At 41.3% G+C, this 21,561-nt stretch overlaps 1 protein-coding gene across 3 annotated transcripts in view; it reads right to left on the reverse strand.

The window, feature by feature from the left end:
- Positions 1-21,561, reverse strand: part of ATP6V1H (ATPase H+ transporting V1 subunit H) — a 110,467-nt gene that overhangs the window by 34,940 nt on the left and 53,966 nt on the right. For all 3 annotated transcript variants that reach the window (XM_042924203.1, XM_042924202.1, XM_042924201.1), the window contains 3 exons: positions 16,181-16,359; positions 13,687-13,812; positions 9,705-9,806 (listed from right to left, as the gene is read on the reverse strand). In XM_042924203.1, coding sequence (XP_042780137.1) covers positions 9,705-9,806; positions 13,687-13,812; positions 16,181-16,359 — 407 coding nt within the window. The remainder of the gene's footprint in view (positions 1-9,704; positions 9,807-13,686; positions 13,813-16,180; positions 16,360-21,561) is intronic.

A 21,561-nucleotide genomic window follows, 5' to 3' on the forward strand; every position in this document is an offset into this window, starting at 1 on the left:
GTGTGCATTTTAAAAGAATAAGGAATGCTTTTGGTAGCTCTTCCTCTCCAATTTATTACGCCCTACTGCGTGCTGAACAATATGCCTCGTCGGACGGAGTTTCTCTTTTTCCGAGTTCACAGCCCGGTGGGGCGGGGGGACACAACCAGGTCATCTCTGTGCACACAGCGGATGATGCCACAGACTGAGTACACGTGTGGGACACTGGTCCGTGCACAGAAAATCGGACACGTTTCTGTGCTCTGTTTTAATGGCAGTGTGCTGGTTCGCCAGATTAAAAAAAGAACTCCTCCGTCAGTCGGTACTTCTACCTGCAGACACAGAAACTTGACTACCTAGTTAAAACGGTGAAAGAATTCCCGGAGAGGCCGCCACGGCTCGGAAGGCTGGGGAGCCAAGCGTGAAGGCTCGTCCACACCGAATCGCAATCAGGCTACCAAAGCAGCAGCCCGGCAAGTGTGCCGCCCGGGCGAGGCGCAGGAGCCTACGTTCACACCGCGGGCGCCCGGACACCGGGTGCTGCTGCCTCCCTCCTCGTGGGGCCTGGCCACGGCGGCTGCCCGGAGGCGATGCCTGCTTATCCCCACTGCCCTCCAGCCCTCACTCCTGCCGGAAGTCCGGGGCAGGGGGCTCGGGTCGGCTGAGCTAGGCCGGAAGCATGTGGCCGGAAGCAAAGGAGTTTAGGAGAGCACACTGCTGGCACCTTTATCCTCTACAGTGAAGGGGAGCACGTGCCTTGGACGGCGGGAACTTCCTCGGATATAGGAAGACTGTTTATTTATTTTTTAACGTTTATTTATTTTTGACAGAGGGAGAGAGACAGAGCACGAGCGGGGGAGGGGCAGAGAGAGAGGGAGACACAGAATCGGAAGCAGGCTCCAGGCTCCTAGCCGTCAGCCCAGAGCCCGACGCGGGGCTCGAACTCACGGACCGCGAGATCGTGACCTGAGCCGAAGTCGGATGCCCAACCGACTGAGCCACCCAGGCGCCCCTAGGAAGACCGTTCAGATGCCGTACTCCTTAAAGGAAAAGAAAGAGACGTGTTCGCTGCGGCATGCCGGGTGGGGTGGGGGGGTGGGTGCGCTGGCACAAGCCCTAGGAGGGCGTGCTGTGCGACGTTCTGCTGGTCGGAGCAATCGCACTGGCCCCCACTCGTGCCACCGAGTTCTGCAGGCAAAGGGGCACGCTCTCCCGGGAGCAACTCTCGGGCTCTAGTCATCGAAGTGTGATTTCTGGGCATCTGTCAGGGCCACCGGTGGTCTGGTGCCCTCTGAGGACAAAGCACTGGAACAGTTTTACTCGCACCCCATCATACACATTTGAAAAATAAGGTTAAGAAGCCGTGTTTGTTTCTGTGGACCCTTTACAAGAACTGAACTGGCAGGCACAGTTGACAGGGCAAATTCATTTGGGCCCTTATTTTTCATGCTATTTCCATTTATCGACAACAGTTATTAACTCTGCAGCTGGAGAGGGGAATTGCTGTTACGTTGTGCTCTCCACCCAAATTCACAAAAACAAGCTATCGAATCAAAAGGGTTTCTTTAGACTACAAAAAGGAGTCGTGAAAATAACAACAAATATGTAAAACAACAGCGAACAGGACCCCGTTTTGAATATCGTCTGTAAATGTGCTTGGAAAGACAAATCTGAGTGTGATGAAAGAAAACGACAGGCAGGAAATAGGGTATTTAGTACCGAAATACTTATCACTGGACCAGCAGTACATTCACCTGTCGCCTCCAAAACATTTCCGATATGAAACCTTGTCAACTGACTGATTTTACTGTGTGAGATGGAGAAAGGGCCAAAGTTCCAAATGAGACAACATTCTGACATTCCTGCTGTGTGATGAAGGGTACAAATCATTCCTAAGAAACCCGCCAAAGGAAAAAAGTCCACCACAAAGAACATCCTGTTCTTAGAGAAAGCCACATTTCCTTTCTTTGTAATGTTTAAAATCACATGATGTCAAAAACATATAGTGGAGAAGAGTACAGCTGAGCCTTGAAACACGGGGCCGGGGGAGGTTTGCACACCAACGCCCCACACAGTTAAAAGTCAACATACCACTTTTGATTCCCCATAACGTAACTACTCATGGCCTATGGTTGACTGGAAGTCTTACTTATAACAGTCAATGAGCACATATTTTGTATGTTATATCATATGCTGTATTCTTACAACAAAGTTAAAGAAAAGGAAATGTTAAGAAAATCATAAGATAAAATACATTTAAGCGGACCCACAGAATTCAAACCAGTGTTGTTCAAGAGTCAGTTGAAACTGCTATCATGCAGGACAGCAGATGCTTTTAACAACTGGACAAAATTACCCATTTCACTACTTTATCAAACACCTAAACAGTACTTATTACTATGTGCTGAGTGCTGTTCTAAGTGCATTACCTATGTACTCATTTGGTCTTCACATTTACAGATAAGGAAACTGAGGCACACGGAGGCTGTATGACATACCACAGTTGCAGAGTTATTACGTGGCAGAGCTGGGACTTGAACCTAAGCACACAAGTTTAGTCTGTGCACTTAACCACTGTGTAATTCTGTGCTGATGTCTGTGGTGCCCATTAGCTCAGCACGGGTACCATGCATGTACAGAGGAGATACTCCAAAGATATCTTTGGAGGGCATAATCGGGACACGAAGTTCATGGGCTCACCACTGACAGAGGACTAGTTATGTGCAGCAGGGAGAGTTATTGCTGCATGGAGAAAGAGATTTGACTACTGACTTGGAACAACAACGTGCCTACTGATCTTGTTAGTGTTAAAAAGAACAAGTGTGAATTTGATCAAGTTACAACCACTGAGTGAAGAAAAACACGGGGTGCTTAAGACTGCCTTTCTAAACGGAAGCATGTCTTTTGTATTTTGGAAGGAACTTATTCAATTTCCTTGCTGGCATGATTTTTCCTTACGTAGTAGGGAATGATCACCATTGGTTTCCTCAGTATGTGACGCATAAGACAGTATTTTTAGCGACGACACCAGTAAAGATCCTTTTCCATTATTCTAAGTAACTTAGCAATGCAGCCGTCATCTTGAATAGGTTAAAAACGCGAATAAAAATATCAACGTCAAATCTGAGATACCAAGGTAACTTTTCAGGGTGACTGCATTGTGGTAAAAATGGATACATCCCTGAAAGTTTGAATATTTTTACAAATCTTAATGTTTTTATTTTATTCATGGAGGAAAACAATGAGAACTACAGTTAAAAACCACATCCACAAGCTGCAACTGAGTTTAAAGCAATACTTTTATATGGCCAAATGCAGCCACAAAGTTGTTTTGTCTCTGTCTCACACATAGCAACATTCCATTTCCCTGCTTTTACACGGGATGGGCCGGTCAACTTGGTACACGAACTATTAAAGCAGACTTCAGGGAGAAGTCTGAATCCACATACGATCTGAATATCCAGAACTATCTTCAAGAGACTTCAAACTGTTGAAGCCATTCCTGCCAACTTACTGCAGTGAGTTAAGTTTTTCAAATTTAGTAGCAATAAAAAATAAGAAAGTGCATAGAGAAAGTGTGTATGATTCAAGCATTGTTATCGATACCTCAGTAAAAAGATCACACACAAAATCATGTCTATAACTGGCACCAAAGAGTTATCAGTAATTTAAACGTGAATTAGATTTTTTGAGTAATGATTAATTTTTAAAATATTTGTTTCAAATTATAGGTCTGCTAACCCACTGACTATTTATTAAGTTTGAGAAACACTCCCATGTAGGAAGATGCGGGAATGACTTCACGGAGAGAGAATGCTACATTTTTTCAAGCAGATTCAAAGAGAATGAGAGTCTTCAGGAGCTATGTGATAAGAAGAAAATATTTTGAAAATATATCTCAAAGAAGAGGGAGCAGAAAACCGTACAGAAATGAAGTTACTCTGAGATATACTGGTGAGGGGCTTCAAAAAAGAATATACTAGTCCATGGGTCCATGTAAGCCACTGGAAGGATAGAGAAAAACAGCAGCATGCCAGAGTTTCAGGCAAAAAAAAAAAAAAAAGACACTTAGGTAGCGTTTCAGCACCGAGGATGGATACAGTGATACCACCAGCAATAACGCAGCCTGAAGAAGGTAAAGCCTGGAGAGCGAGATAATCCCTCACCAGGAAGACAGTAGGAAAGGGAGAAAGAAGGGATATGGCAGCGATGGATTATGTGAAGGCATAACAGGCTTGGGAGCAGCAGCAGATGTTGTGTAAAAACAGTGTATCCATAAGACACATTTGAAACACTAGCTGGTGGTAATAACTTGCGACTGTAAGAAGGTTAAGTTCTTAAGTTTTTCACCACCTTTATGATTTTAGAATGAGGATATATCTAGATTTGCTTTTTAGCTTCCCTTTCCAAGAGTACTATAAATAAGCCCAGTTACATATCTAGGAAGGATCCATCTATCATCTGTTTTTCATATAAAACATATCTTAGATGGGCTAGGGACCTTGGCTATTAGATATAGATATATAGATATAGATATAGATATAGATATAGATATAGATATAGATATCTATATTTGTCTTTATCTTATCTAAAGATCCTCAATTTTTTCATAATAGGCTATTTTTAAATGGTATTAATGTTAAATAGTTCTTAATATCACAGTGTTAAGAACTACAAAAGGTCTTGGCTTTCATCCTACTTGCAAGCAAGTAAAGCTGCCACAGTTTCATAAATGCGGGTAGAAGACATGAGACTCCTGGGTCAGAGACTGATAGTTTGTTACTCAAGGTAACAGCAGCAGTAAGAATATTAGCACTTTGTGCTGGTTCCTCAAGCCACAATTTCCATAGGAAAACACGAAGAGAGCTAAATGAGCCCTGCACACACAGTATAAAGAAGAAGAACCTTGAACTTAGGGAACCCACAACTCTCATAATGGACAGTAAGCATCCTTTGTTCCTAGGAAGACATCTATTTGACAAGGGCATTCAGTGCCTCGATATGCAAGAAGGGCAGAAAGGTGAGATAAATATCTCCCCGCATATACCCTTATTTCTACATTATCTTGTTTTCTGGCAAGTTTACCTGAATACGTCACTCCACTGGTCACTGTGAATAATCCGGCTGATGCAAGCAGAGATCAAATAGCACCAGAAAAAAGCCAACCTTGCAGTCCTGATCTTATCCATGTCCCCCAAGGTCCTAGGCCTAACCAGCTGAAAAAATACCATAAAGCACCAAGGTCTACTTAAAATTCAATGGCTTTCCCCTTAAGTTTCTGTATTGACCTTTATACTTGGCATTAAACCAGGTACAAATGGATACATTAAAAATGTGCAGATTCTTCTTTGGCTCAAGAAGGAAGTCTAGAGCAATTCTGTCACCTAACTTGGCCAGTGAGTTGAAGGTAACCTGAGTGTCTTCCAGTGTTAAGGCATACAGTATCACTGATCACTTCTTTTTGGGAAACTCCACTGAATCAGCAAAGGTAGCTCCTTTTAATAGAAATCTCCACATTCATATAAGGACCACAGGATCAACTGGTAGTGTTTCCTTAAATAAAAAGCTCCTTATGACTACCCCTAATGTATAAGTTGTGGGAAGGGAAGCAAGTTAATGCCTGGCCTTCATACAGGAAGTATAACACCAGGGGTTGATACTCATGGCCTCTGCAAAGAAAGTGTTTACAATTGTTGGGCCACCCAAATGAGATCTTCATCAGCGGTGGTGGTGAGGCGGGGACCAGGTGAAGGCAGAAGTTGATGGTGCCCTCGGGTGGCTTCCCAGATGGATGATAAACCTTAGGGGTCTCAGTTCAAGTCAAATGACTGAGTCTACTCCTGGTTTTAGGAAAGACTGACCTACTTATCTCTGGTAGCAGATGGGTGACATTTATCTGCCCCTTGGAATGGCTGAGGGAGGCTGAGGGATAGACATAAAGAGCTACTGACAGGTATTTTGCTTGGGAGGTGCAAAACCTCTTATTATCCCTTTCGTTTCCAATAGGTTTCTCAATAAGGTTAAAGGGAATGGCCATCAAATCGTGACAGCGCTCCCTGGAGGCAGATGACAGACGCAGCAGTCAATTAAACATAAAGTGTGCAACGGTTCATAGATCTTCAGGAGGAAAGCTCTAGGGAAAATTCACTGAAAAATAAAGATTAATATTCTCCCTCCCCTGTGTCTCTGGGGAATGAGGTATTTTTCTGTTTGCAGGTGCTAAGGTTGTCACCCTTCCACTGCTACCAAATCCATGTGTCCCAGTCCAGCAGCTATAACTTCACCACTTTCCAATCAGTGACTAAATGCACGCAAAGCTTTGGTCTAGAAGGGTCACGTGACAAGAAGGACAAGAGCACTGCTGTAAAACTTGCAGAGATGGGCTACAGGAATGACGTCTGCAAGACGGCTGAATAAAAGACATCCTTCAAATGCATCTCCCCTCTTCAACAGCAACAATTTGGCATCCGACCACGGAAAAAGCACCTTCACGGGAACTTCGGGATGCTATCTGGTGCGCTCTCCAACTCAGGAAAGACATTCCGAGAAGGCAGGCTCACACCCAGGCAGCTCACTCACTGACTGTCGTCCTAGCCACAGGCCCAGAAACAGCTCTGTACCCTGAAAATTCTGCTACGGTCCCACTGGCTTTGGTTCTGCCACCCACAAAATACGCCAAGGGACCCTGGAGGACTCACACGTACCCGTCCGTCAGCTAACAGGCACGCAAACCTCAGTCCCACTTGTGTGGATCTGAAATAGCTCTTCAACAGGCTTCAGCCCCTCTCTGCTGAGGTCTGGGACCCGCTGGAGGTAAGCCCAACGGATTCTGTCGAATTCTGAAAGGGCACGGTAACTGGTCTCCAGCCCATCCTGGCCAGTCCCCAAACATCCGTGCTGGCACACAGACCCAGCAGGAGACTGCAGGCTGCACCCCTAAAGATTCTGAAGGGTCCTATAGGTGGCTTTATCCCTATCACAGAAGTAGTCTACCAGCAGGCCAGCCAGTCTCAGGGACCCAGCAGGAGACGTCTGACAGTGCTCCCAGAGGTCCTGAAAAGGCCTAGACGCAGCTCCAGCCCTTCCCAGCCAGTCCGTGAGCAGTAACCCACCTGCACCCCCGAGATCCTGAAAGGGTCCTAAACTAGGTTCGATTCCCTCCAAGCTGCAGTCACAAGCAGTCCTGCCGACATAGGGACCCGGTGGGGGGACACTCACATCTGTGCCTCAGGAGATCCTGAAACGGTCCTAAACTCGGCCCCAGTTCCTCCAGCCAAAGTCAGGGAGTAGTCCAACCCACCCGAGGGACCTGGTGGCACAAACGCCCCTCCGTGCCTCCGACGCCAAGTACGCAGACTTCAGTCGCAGCCAGGAGACCGGAAATAGCCCTGGAGCTTGGTTCTAGCCCCTCTCAGCCACGGCCCCGGGCCTACCCTGCCCACCCAGGGACCCACCAGTGACCAGGGACTGGTCCCCTCCTGGGACCTGGCAGGAGGTGCACCCATCCACACACCTGGTGAGAGGACAGCTGACTACGGACGCAGCCACGGAGGCTGAAGTGGACCTTGTCCCAGCACTACCCAACTGAACAAGGGACTGGAGACAGTCCCAGACACCTGAAGACCAACCAACCTGCCAACCGTGGACCCCGCTGCAGACCCATCAACCGCGCATAACCCGCTCTAACCCAGCACGAATGTGATTCCGGAGGTAATCCCATCCGTTAACCCAGACGACAGAGAGGAGGCCATTAACTGCTGAAAATGGTCTTTAAAGACTGGAAGAGGTATTAGCTCCTTCAAATGCACAGACATCGATGCAAGGCTACACAGACCACGAAGAATTAGGTAAGTCTAACACTACCAAAGGCAACGAACAGTTTCTAATCCCATAGAAAGATATATCTAAAATTTGCCTGACAAAGGATCAAAATAATCATCTTACAGAAGCTGAATGAAATGAAAGAGAACACAGACAACGGAACAAGACTAGGAAAATAACAGATGAACAGAAGGACAATAAAGAAACAGAACTTATAAACGGAACCAAGCAGCGACCCTGGAGCTGAAGAATACAATCACACAACTGACAAATGCAACGGACAGCTCTACCGCACAGACTTCTGCACCTATGCCGTCTGCCTCTGAAGTCCGCCTGAAATCAAGTCCTACGCAAGACCAGTCACAAGGGTTTGCTGGGTCACAAGGAAAACATTCTGCAGTTCAAACGCCGAGTACTCCAGGAGCTACACTAAATAATGTCCCACTTTCCCTAGAGTAAGTACCAATATCCTGAGGCGTTGCCACACACACGCCTAATTCTTCTCTCATTTACCTTCCAGAAGAGCTTGGGGTTCTCTCTCTCCCCCTCGCTCTCTGCCCCTCCCCCACTCTGTCTCTCTCAAAACGTATAAACTTAAAAAAATTATTTTAGAAAAAAGATTTAAATATTTATGCACTACAAGGAAAAAGAGGAAGCTGAGAAGTAATTGCGGAATGTTAAGGTATGCAATCACATCTGTGGCTCCTGTCAATTTCTGCTCCCATTCTAAGATGTTCTGGGCTCACAGGACACTGTTTTGTGATAAATAAGATAAGTACTGTTCTATGTCTCATTATAGATAGCTTTGAGGAATGTAAAATGCTAACATTAACAGTAATGAAAGTAGCTAATACTTACTGAGTACTGACCATGTAGCTACTGGCACTACTCATCTCTGTATTGGGTTAACTCATTCAGTCCTCACATCAGCCTCATGAGAAACAAATATGACTACCACCCCAATTTTATAGATTAGGATACCAATTCGCAAGCAAAAGAGCAATAATTCAAACCAAGGCCTACGCATCTCTGCTTTTCCAAATAACATCAAACAGCCCTCGTATATCGTTTAAAGTTTTCTCCCTTGATATAATATTGGTACCTTAATTTCTCACATTCCCCCCAAAAGCCTGTCTTTTCTTTGTTAATGTGTCTAAGTGATCTTAAATTATGTAGCCAGCATCATCTCCTCTGTAAAGCCTTATCTGTCTCCTCCCACATGAATTCCTCTCTTTTCAATACTCTGGAAAACATACTTCTATAACATCTATTATAACTTTTCTTCACGGCTGTTATATTTTCTTCAACACTGTGAATCTGATAAGTTCAATAATAATGTCTCATCAGCTCTGCAACTACTGGGAGTAGTCGAAAAATAACCAGCAGACACAAAATGGCTACTGAATTAAAATTATACACACCGGGGCGCCTGGGTGGCTCAGTCGGTTAAGCGTCCGACTTCGGCTCAGGTCATGATCTCCCGGTTCGTGAGTTCCAGCCCCACGTCGGGCTCTGTGCTGACAGCTCGGAGCCTGGAGCCTGCTTCGGATTCTGTGTCTCCCTCTCTCTCTACCCCTCCCTTGCTCATGCTCTGTGTCTCTAGGTCTCTCAATAATAAATAAACGTAAAAAAATTTTTTAATTACAAAAACCAAAGAAAATCCTGAACATAAAATTTCTAATGTGACCTCTGCTGGCCACTACACAGTAGTATTACAGTTGTACGGATAGTTTTATACTACCCGTTTTTAACAAGGTTTATCACGATGCCCCATATTATGGCCATCTTGATTTCCCTTACTCCTTTAGCACCTCTGCTAAACTAGTCTACTTCAAGGTAAGCACATTAGTTAGGATTTTAAGCTGAATGTTGCAGGAAACACTAGCTAATGGCTTTTCCCTTACCGTTTGCCTCGTGGATAATGCCGCACATATTCTCCAACATCATGAGCAGCGACAGCTAAGACTTGTGGGTCATCGGACACCTCCAGAAGTTTTGTCAAAATTCTGAAATACATGTAATCCAAAGAGAGATTGACTTCTAGCTGTTCCATACAGCACAACAGAGCACAGGTATAATGCAAGTATCTCCTGAAAACAGGCATTTATAAATATAGTCGTATTTTCTACAGATCTTACTATTATGCATAATGCACTACACATAATAAATCACACGTAAGTTTGCAGTTTCAGCTTTTATACATATGTAACAGGTTACTTTCAGATTCACGATGTATACCTCACGCAATTCCTAAAATATCAGGAACTCCCTCCCCTGCTCTCTCAAGAGAGACAACTACACTGAGTTAATGGTGAGTTAATACACGACAACCACTGAATCCTTGACAATTATATTTTGAAAGTTAAACATCTGTAAGCCTTTCGTCGGTATGAAGAAGTTACTCGAAGCCGCGATCAAGACAGAACGTGCGCCCTGAGCACACACATCCCCTCTCTCCCTCTCTCTCCAAGTCCCACGAAGGATCTGAACCTGAACTTCACAGGTAAAACTAAATGCAAAATAGCAAGCGAACGTCTTCGGAGAAGACGGCAGCCCAGATTCACACCCCCGGCTCCCTTGCCGTCCTCCTACTTTCTCCACAGCAACCACACGGGCAGAGTGTCACCACTGCCGGAGCCCGACAGTGCTTGTGACAACGGGAGCCAACCAGACACACAGAAGGCTCCCCTCTGCCGGGAGCTGGAGCAGATTTCTGCCTCCTCGAGGACCTGCAGGGAGGACTCATCGCCCCCAGGGGCGCATGTGTCCTCCGCAGTGAAGCGGGGGGTGCACCCCCCCCAGAATCCAATCCACTGGGAGAGACCTCCTTCATCTACTTCGGAGCGAACGTGAGGGGAGACCATTCAAGGAACAGGTGACTCGTGTTACTGGCACTGCTCAAGGGCACAGAAATAGGAAGAAAACTTCTCAACTCATTCCACAAACAGAGCATAACTGGGACAACCAATCGGAATGAGTACTTTTCTTTAAAGGTTTATTTATTTATTTTGAGAGAGAGAGAGAGAGAGAGAGAGAGAGAGAGAGCACCGCCGAACTGTGAGATCAAAACCTGAGCCTAAATCAAAGTCAGACGCACAAACAGCTGAGCCGTACATGAAGCACTCTTAAAATTCAACAATAATAAAAACAACTCAATTTAAAAATGGTTAAAAGACCTGAACAGACATCTCACCAAAGAAAACAGCTGGCAAATAAGCAAACAAAAAGATGACCAACATCACGCATCACTGGAAAACAAGGAGATAACACTATCCACCTTCATTGTGAAAATGGCAAAACCCTGAACACTGGCACCACCAGATGCCGGCAAGGACGTACAGCAACAGGTATGCTGATTCACCGCTCACGGGGATGCCGAAAAGTCCAGCCACCCTGAAAGGCAGTTTGGCACTTTCTTATAAAACCAAACCTGAGTCTTACCATGCCATCCATACTCCCTTCAGATTCACCCCAGTGAGTTGAAAGCTTATGTCCACATAAGATCCTGCACGTGGACCTTTAGAGCAACTTTATCTACAGTGATTGCCAAAACCGTGAAGCAACCAAGACGTCCTTTGATGCAGAAACCATGGTACAGCCGTACAATGGGACAGTCAGCAATAAAAAGAAAAGAAAAAATAAAAAGCAATGAGCTACCGAGCCACAAAAAAAGATAAAGGAACTCTCAATGTGCATGGCTAAGGGAAAGAAGCCGGTCTGAAAAGGTTATATACTATCTAATTCCAACTCTAGGACATTGTGGAAAAGGAGAAACTACAGGATAGAAATAAGACCAGTGGTTGCCAGAGGTTCAGGGAGAGGGAGGAAGAGCAGAGCGAGTAGGTGGAACGTGGGAAATTTTTAGGGCAGTGAAACTATTCTGCGTGACACGGTAATAGGGGACATGTGGTATCAGTCAAAACCTACAGAGCATGTAACCAGAGTGAACTAGACAACAGAAAAAAGTGAGCCCTAATGTAACTTACAGACTTCAGTGAAAAATAATGTATAAATATTGGTTCATCAGTTATAACAAACGTACCACACTATTGCAAGATGTTAATAATAGGGGAAGAGAGAATATATGAAAACTCTCTGTACATTCCCCTCAATCTTTCTGTAAACCTAACATTATTCTAAAAATTTAAATCTATTCATTTTAAAAGTTACAGTACAGTGTGTGTGTGTGTGTGTGTGTGTGTGTGTGTGTGTGTAGGGGAGACAGAGTAATTCTTGCATTGTTTCTAACAGCAAAATCTGGCAATAGTATTAAATATCCATCAATGGGAGACTGATTAAACACAATACAGAAAAAAGAAGAAGGCAAAAGACTCACATTTCTGAATTTCAAAACACACTACAAAGTAAAAGTAATCAAGACAGTAGGATACTGGTATCAGAATAGTCATGTAGATCAACAGAACAAAACCGAACGTCCAAAAATAAACCCATGTGTCCACAGGCCAACTGAATTTCAATAAGGATACCAAGACAATGCAATGGGGAAAAATAGTCTTTTCAACAAATGTTCCTGGGATAACTGGATAGCTACATGCAAAAGAATGAAGTTGGACCCTTACTTCACATCATGTACAATAAAATTCGAAAGGATCAAAGACTTAGATGTGGGGCGCCTGGGTGGCTCAGTCAGTTAAGCGTCCAACCCTCGGCTCAGGTCAGGATCTCACGGTTCGTGAGTTCGAGCCCCGCATCGGGCTCTGTGCTGACAGCTCAGAGCCTGGAGCCTGCTTCGGATTCTGGGTCTCCCTCTCTCTCTGGCCCTCCCCCACTCATACTCTGTCTCTCTCTCTCTCAAAAATAAACATAAAAAAAAATTTTTTTTAAGACTTAAATGTACGTGCTAAAACTATAAAAATATTACAGAATACAGAGGAGTAAATCTTCAAAACCTTGGTTTTGGCAATGGATTCTTCAGTAGGACACCAAGAGCAGGAGAAACAAAAAAATAAATAAACTGGACTTTATCAAAATTTTTAAATGTGCTTCCAAGGACTCTATCAAGAAAGTGGTAAGATAACCCAAAAAATGGGGCACCTGGCTGCCTTAGTATGTTGAGCATCTGACTCTTGATTTCAGCTCAGGTCATGATGCGAGGGTCATGGGTTCGAGCCCCAAGTTGGGCTCTGTGCTGACAGCTCAGGGCCCGGAGCCTGCTTCAGCTTCTGTGTCTCCCTCTCTCTCTGCCCCTCCCCCACTTGTGCGCGCTCTCTCTCTCTCTCTCTCTCTCTCTCTCTCTCTCAAAAATAAATAAACATTTAAAAAATTTTTATTAAAAATGGTGTTGGTTCAATTAGACATCTACGTAATGAAAATAACTGCATCTTGACCCCTACTTTGTACCTTACCCAAAACCAATTCTAGATGGAATAGAGATCTAGTTGTGAAAGGTTCAAACAGTAAATCTTCCAGCAGATGACCTGGAAATACATCTTCATGACCCCATATGGGGAAAAACTTCTTAACCAGACACTAAAAAAAAATACTAGCCATAAAGGAAAAAATTAATCAATGGAGCCACACTAAAACCAAAGAGTGAAATGGTATGTGAAAGAGTAGAAGAAAACAGTGGAGATGAACAGATATAAGACCTCTTGTTCAGAATACATACAGATCTCCTATTAAAAATTTTTTTTAAATGCCTGAACAACCAATTCTGGAAAAATAGATATCCAAATGACTGATAAGCAGATGAAAAGGTATTCAACCACATAAGGAAGGAAGAAAATACAAATTAAAATCATGAAATAACTAAAATTTTTTATTATTTTTTAAAATTTATTATCACTAGTGACAAAAGTACATTGGCAAGGAGGTGGAACAACAGGTATTAAGAGTGTGAAGTGTGAAGTGAAATTTAAAACTTACTTTAAGAGCTCATAATTCTTCTCATTTAATCTCACAGCATTTTCTCTCCAAAATTTCTCAGATTTGTGCACAGGACTCCACTCCAGTCTTCCAGATTTAAGCTCTGAGCTATATTCATCAAATGAGCTACAAAAAAAATTTTAAGGATCTCAAAGTGAAGAAAAATCTAAGCGTTGCTCCAAAATTAAGCAAAACATTTTTACCATGTTAATCATACCTCAAGAGAAGAAAATATTCTTCACCGATGATTTAACTGCAAAGACTGACCATCCTTTGTACATTAACAAACTACCACTAAACAAAGTTTAAACAGCTTAAATAATCTTTAATAAACCATGTGAAATTTATTCAAGGTCCTAAGGTCCAATACTCCTGCCAAATTGGAGTGCTCAAAATGAAGTTTACTGAAAGGAGCATTTGCTTTCAAAATCTTCGTCCTAATAAATAAAGTATAATCAGTATAATATCTGATAATCTAGCAGAGTTTCCACCATCCCACTTAAAATACTGTATTTGCCAGACCACTAGATGCGTTAATGTGAATCTATATAAAAGTATGTTACTTAAATAGCATATTCCAATACTATATATGTCATAAACCACTATACTGTATTATGCAATGAAAAATACACATACGGGTATAATATTGCACAACATGATTACAAACACTGTAAAGGTAATTCACTAAGTTAACATTATAAATCAAAAACAAAAACTTCTGCATAAAACAAACTGCAATGCAATGCAATTAAAAAAATCATTCACTATGTATCAAGTAACTTAATTATTCAAAGCTTCATTCTATAAAAAGTGTTTAGTGTTGTCAGCCAATGGTTTTCCTTCTAAGTGAAAAGTGAAAACTTAAAAGGACATGGCTGGACATCCTTCCAAGTGAAAAGTTGAAAAAGATTTAGCCATTTAAATACTGACTGGTAATTCAATATAACCAGAATTTTACTGGTTAAGTTGAATAGAGTGTTCTATTAAATAAAGTACTAATTTACTTTAATGTAAGGCCAATCAGTGTAAGAAGTAAACTAATGCTGTTTAACATGAATATCCTAAACCTTTAACAGCAAAAACAGAGACAAAGCTCTTTTACCTATACCCATCACCTGACTGGCTTTAATGTAAAGAGCAGGATTTTTCAAATTACCAAACTCAACATGAAAAATCAATACATAATAATAATTGGCTAACATGGATTAAATAATTTAGAAAGCTAAGTATCACTAATCTTATTCATTTTTAAGAGATCTCAAATCATTATTACAGAAGAACTGATAATAGATTTATAAAAATGAACTTAGTAAAATTTGTAAAAACTTCAAGTCTACTGCCAGCCAGGCTAGTTTATTACAATGCAGTTAGTCACATTTGAAATTACAGAAGGACAAAACTCATTTGCCTCCCTCTACAACGCCCATGATAGACCACTGATCTCGGTGACACATCCCATCTCTATAGCAGCACTTGGGCCTTGGGATTAAGAGCTGCACTGAATTATCTGGTAAATGCATTTCTAGAACACATACTACACCGAAGGCATTTGCTGGATAGTTGAAACCTCACAACAAATCCTACCAGGTTAGAATTTTTATTGCTATTTTAGCAAAAGGAAAACTGAGGCTTCACAAAGTCAAGAAGCTTGTCAAGGCCAAGTGTGGACAAAGTGGCCAGACAATTCAGCCAGCCTGGGTTCAGCCTGGCTCCCAAACCCAAACCACCTACACAGAAAGATCTACTTCTACACAGTAATTCCCTTTTAAAAATGTATCAGTAGTTTAAAAACAAAGGATATATACGTTATGGGAAAGATCATCAATACATTATTAAACAAAAATGAACAGTTCCAGAAGAATATGCAGAACCCCATCTGTATATGCGTTTGTGTGTGTGCATGGACACACGTGTCAGGGGAGCAGGGCTAGGAAGGTTTTTCTGGAAGCAAACACAAAAGTGGGGGCGGGATGACTAGGTGGAAGAGGTGTGGAGTCCCTTCTAGAACTATGTAAGGATTCTTTTTTCTCTTACTGCATTGTACATCATTTGTGTAATTTTTAATATCAAAAATAAAGAACACAATAGGAACTTCAAAAAAGCAGGGAAAAAAATACTCTTTCCGTTTATGGCCAAACATCCTTCAAAAATTAACGAGTACTGTTTAAAAAGATTCTAAACCAGGGGGAGATTCTTAAGGGGTTCCAGAGTGACACCAACATCCTGTGGGATTAAGTCAGATTTCAGACAAGAGAAGGGTGGGAACCTCCCCAAAAGAGAAGACGTAACACAAGGCTCTAGCCAACTGTTACCATGGTGATGAGCCGGTTGTCCCCCACCCCCCATATCCCCAATTCTTAACAGAAGACATAATGTTTTAGTGAAATCTTTTGAGTTTATAGTTAGTAACAAACTTAGACTTTCTGAAAATACTAGGAAAGTCCAACAAGGCCCAATATATCCAGCCTGTGAGAGTTTTTTTAAAATAACATACCTAAGGTCTTGGACACTCTCACCAAGTTTTTCCAAAAGAAATTTTATATCTTCACTGATATCTTCATCGTCGTACTTCTGCTGTTCCAAATTCTCCAACTGTTTCAGAACTTTGCACTGGATCATAGCCAGGGCATATTCTTGGCGAGTTTCTCTTTCAGTCGATTTCTCCAAAAAGTTCTGAGTTAGACACACACGTGAGAAAACCGTATAATTTCTTTATGTGATATTCTTAGACCCCTGCACTACCTCCTGCGCCCTCTCTCCTCCTCTATTCTCGGGTTAAGCGAAGACTATATCACAAATCCTTATCTCTTTCCTGAGCACCTGTCCCATATCAAAAGCGTATTTCTTATTCCTCGCTTACTTACTGGCTTAACCACACATTTAAAATCATTGAACCAGTCGGGCCTCAAAACACTGGACATGTTTACAATTAAGTCCATCAAATCCTTTCTCACAGCCCTGCTTCTGAGCACACCCAGTGAACTTCTCATCTGTTAGCCACCTAGTACTTGGGATGCTAAGGAAGAATGTTTCTTCAAGTATCTCTAGAGTTTCTCAGTCAGTCACCCTTTCCCCTCTCACCAACCTGCAAATGCACAAAGGACATTGCCTGAACAATTACCAAAAAAGTTTTGTGACATTCTGGCAAATTCTCTAGTTTTCTTCTGTAATTTTTCTACTTAGAAGAATACTTATGAAAAGAGCAAAGGAATCCTAAATATACTGGGCCCTTAATACGGATTTGAACTGTGCAGGTTCACTCTTCTGCAGATTTTTTTTGATAATTATGGTACAGTACTGGAAATGCATTTTTATTCCTTAGGATTTTCTTAAAAATTTTTTTTCTAGCTTACTTTATTGTAAGAATACAGCATAAGATACATGACATACAAAATACGTGTTAATCGTCTGTTTATCAGGAAGGCTTCTAGTCAACAGTATGCTACTCATAATTAAGTTTTGGGGGAGTCCAAAGATATACATGGATTTCGGACAGCACAGGGGGTCAGCTCCCCTAACCCCTACACTGTTCAACTCTATTTATAAAAATAAACTGTTCGTTGAATGAACCAGTATTTCTAAGCAAAGACTATGCTCAGGCTTAGGGACAGAAACAGACAAGCTCTCAAGAAAGCTACCTTCACCAAGATGGTAAAGGCGGCCTGTCAAATGCCTCCCCTCCACACACACACCCACCCCCACACACACAAATCCTGTAATGACAATTCCAAGTCAACTGTACCAAAATATGAAATTTTTAAATTTATTTTTGCAAGCAAACTATATTCCTAATAATTATGCTAAACAAACACATTAAGAGAGTTAGCTTAGCATATGTAAATGAGAGATCAATCCCCATCAAAATTCCAATGGCATTTTTCACAGGAGTAGAAAAAACAATCCTAAACTTTGTATGGAACCATAAAAGACCCTGAGTAGCCAAAGGAATCCTGAGAAAGAAGAACAAAGCTGGAAGAAGAACAAACACATTTCCTGGTTTAACTACACTACAAAGCTTTATTAATCAAAACAGTATGGCACTGGCATAAAACAGACACACAGACCAATGGAACAAAATAGAGAGCCCAGACATAAAACCCCACATATACAATCAACTCATATTTGACAAAGGAGCCAAGAATACTCAATGGAGGGGCTGTCTGGGTGGCTCAGTCGGTTAAGTGTCCAACTCTTGATTTCAGCCCAGGTCATAATCTCACAGGTCATGAGATCAAGCCCCGCATGGGGCTCCTCACTGACAGTGCTGGAGCCTTAGAATTCTCTCTCCCCCTCTCTCTCTGCCCCTCCCCTGCTCATGCACATGTGCGCTCTCTCTCTCCCTCGCTTGCTCTCTCTCTACCTCTTTCTCTCTCTCTCAAAAATATATACACACATAAAAGAGTACTCAATACACAGAAAGGATAGTCTTTTCAATATATGACGTTAGGAAAACTGTATAATCACATTCAGAAAAATGAAACTGGAGCCCTATCTTACACCACTCACAAAAATCAGCTCAAAATGGATTGAAGACTTACACATACTGAAGCTGTCAACCTCCTAAAAAAAAAAAAAAAAAAAAAAAAAAATAGGGAAAAAGTTCCCTGACCTTGATCTTGGCAATGATCTTTTGTATATGACACCAAAGTACAAGGAAGAAAAGCAAAAACTTGCAAGTGGGGTGACATCAAACTAAAAAGCTTCTGCACAGCAAAAATAACTAAAATAAAATAAGATAAATAAAATAAAATAAATTAAATTTGAAAATGAAAGGTATCCTGGTGGATGAAAGAATATATTTGCAAAGCATGTATCTGATAAGGGGTTAATATCCAAAATATATGAAGAACTCATACAACTCAATAACAACCACAACAAAGTGATTTAAAAATGGGCAGAGGATCTGAAATGACATTTTTCCAAAGACATACAAACGACTAACAGGTACATAAAAATATCACGACTCATCAGAGAAATACAAATCAAAACCACAATGGAATATCACCTCAAAAAACAAAAGATAACAAGTGGTTTCAAGGTTATGGAGAAAAGTGCACACTTGTTCACTACTGATGAGAACATAAATTGGTGCAGTCAGTATGGAAAACACTATGAAGGTTCCTCAAAAAATTAAAAATAGAACTGCCATATGATTCAGCCATTCCACTTCTAGGTATTTATCCAAAGGAAATGAAAACAGAGTATCAATGAGATTATCTGCACTCCCATATTTATTGCAGCATTATTCACAACAGCCAAGACATAGGAATAATCTAAGTGTCCAACAAAGGATGAATGGATAAGGAAAATGGGGCATAGGGGTGCCTGGGCGGCTCAGTCAGTTAAGCGACCAACTCCAGCTCAGGTCATGATCTCATGCCTCAGGAGTTCAAGCCCTGCATTGGGTTCTGTGTTGACAGCTCAGAGCCTGGAGCCTGCTTTGGATTCTGTGTCTCCCTCTCTCTCTGCCCCTCCCCCATTTGCGCTCTCTCTCTCTCTCTCTCTATCTCTCTCTCTCAAAAATAAATACACATTAAAAATATTTTTTAAAAAAAAAGGAAGAAAATGGGAGTATATATACACAATGGTATATTATTCAGCCATTTAAAAAAAGGAAATCTTGCCATTTATGACAACACAGATAGACTTTCAGGGCATTATGCTAAGTGAAATGGTAGAGAAAAACAAATGCTGTATGAACGCATTTATATGTGGAATCTTCAAAAAACTGAAATTAAAAAAAAACACACTCATAAATATAGAGAACAGACTGGTGGTTGCCAGATGCAGTGGATGAGGGGTGGGCAAAATGGGTGAAGGGGACCAAAAGGTACAAGTTTCCAGTTATAAAATAAGGGAGTCCTAGGGATACAATGTACAGCATGATGACTACAGTTAATAGCACTATATGTATATCTGAAAGGTGCTAAGAAAGTAGATCTTACAAGGTGTAATCACAAGACAAAATTTGTAACTATGTGTGGTGATGGATGTTAATTAGACATACTGGGGTGATTATTTCACAATATATGCAAATATCAAAGTGTTATGCTGGATACCTGAAACTAACAAAACGTTGTATGTCAATTATATCTCGATTTTTTTAATAAAGGTAAACAACCAATTTTCAGATACTGAAATTAATTGGTCACCACCAGACCTGTGGTAGAAGGCATGCGAAAGCATGGGTGGGCAAACTTTCTAAAATGGGCCAAATAATGAATACTTTAGGCTTTGAGGGTTCCATCATAGCTATTCAATTCTGCCATTATAATGCAAAAGCTGGCATACAAAATACAGAAAAAAAAAAAAAAAAGCACAGCAGTGTTCCAATAAAGCTTTATTTACAAAAACTGATGGTGGGCCAGAACTGACCCATGAGCTACTACAGACTGATGAGCCCTGAGCTAAAGGGAATTCTGCAGGTGACAGAAGTGAGACTGCCAAATGGAAAGCTGAACCTTCAGGACACAAGGAAAAACAACAGATACGGTAAATAGTTGAATGAATACAAAAGACTATTTTTCCCTCTTCTGTAATACAAATAAGACTGTTTAAAGGAAAAGTTAGACTGTAATACAGGTTTTTTTTCTTACCTATGTAAATATATTTATATGTCAACTACAGAATAAAAAAGAGAGAATAGACCTGTATGATTTCAAGTTCTTACATTTTACATAAAAGAGTACAATGTTAACTTTAATGGGAAAAGTTAAGGATGCATATACTGTGCTACCAAAACAAGCTCTAAGAAATAAACACTACAGGGGCACCTGGGTGGCTCGGTCAGTTAAGGGTCCGACTTCAGCTCAGGTCATGATCTCACAGTCTGTGAGTTCGAGCCCCGCGTCAGGCTCTGTGCTGACAGCTCGGAGCCCGGAGCCTGCTTCAGATTCTGTGTCTCCCTCTCTCTCTGTCCCTCCCCTACTTGCGCACTCTCTCTCTCTGTCTCTCTCTCTCAAAAATAAAAATATTTTAAAATTTTTTAATAAAAAAATTTAATTAAAAAAAGGAAACACTACAAAGAACATTTAAAGAAATGTTAAAATGAAAAATTAAAATGAAATTCTAAAAGGGATTCAGTTACCTCAAGAGAAGGCAAGAATGAAAGAAGAACAAAAAACAGATTAAGACCAACAGAAATAGTACAACGGTAGGCCTAAATTCAACTGTACCAATAATTATTTTAAATGCCAGTGAACTGAATGCTCCAGTTAAGAGGCAGAGGATTTGGGGATTAAAATTCAAGACTCAAGTATATGTGGTCTAAAAGAGACAAACTTTAAATATAAGACATAGATAGGCTGAAATCAAAAGATGGAAAGCCATAAGCATAAGAAAGCTGGCACGTCAAAAAGAAAGAAAAGAAACTGAAAGAAAAGACAAGAAAGCTGGCCTGTCTATATTAATTCCAAATAAAGTACTTATCAAGAGAAAAAGCATCACCAATAATAAAGGACATTTCATAACGATTCAAGGAAATTTTCCTGTTACATCAGGAAAATGTAACATACACAAATGTATTAATAACAGAGCTTCAAAATACATAAAGCAAAAATTGGCAAAACTGAAGGGAAAAACAGACAAATCCATAAATAATAGCTGGAGATTTTAACAACTCCCACTCTTGGCAATTGATAGAACCACTAAACAAAACATCAGTGCATAGAGGAGCTGAAAAACACTCTTAACCACCCTGCTTTAATTTACATTTTACAGAACACTATACATCTGCAAAATATACATTCTTTTAAAGCACACATGGCACATTCACCATGACAGACCATAAGTCTTGTTTAAAACAAGTCTCAAATTTCAAAGAATTGAAACTTATTAGAATATGTTCCCTGACCATAATGAAATTCAGTTAAAGAC

This window comes from Panthera leo, chromosome F2 (genome assembly GCF_018350215.1).
Source record: "Panthera leo isolate Ple1 chromosome F2, P.leo_Ple1_pat1.1, whole genome shotgun sequence".
Lineage (NCBI taxonomy): Eukaryota > Metazoa > Chordata > Mammalia > Carnivora > Felidae > Panthera > Panthera leo.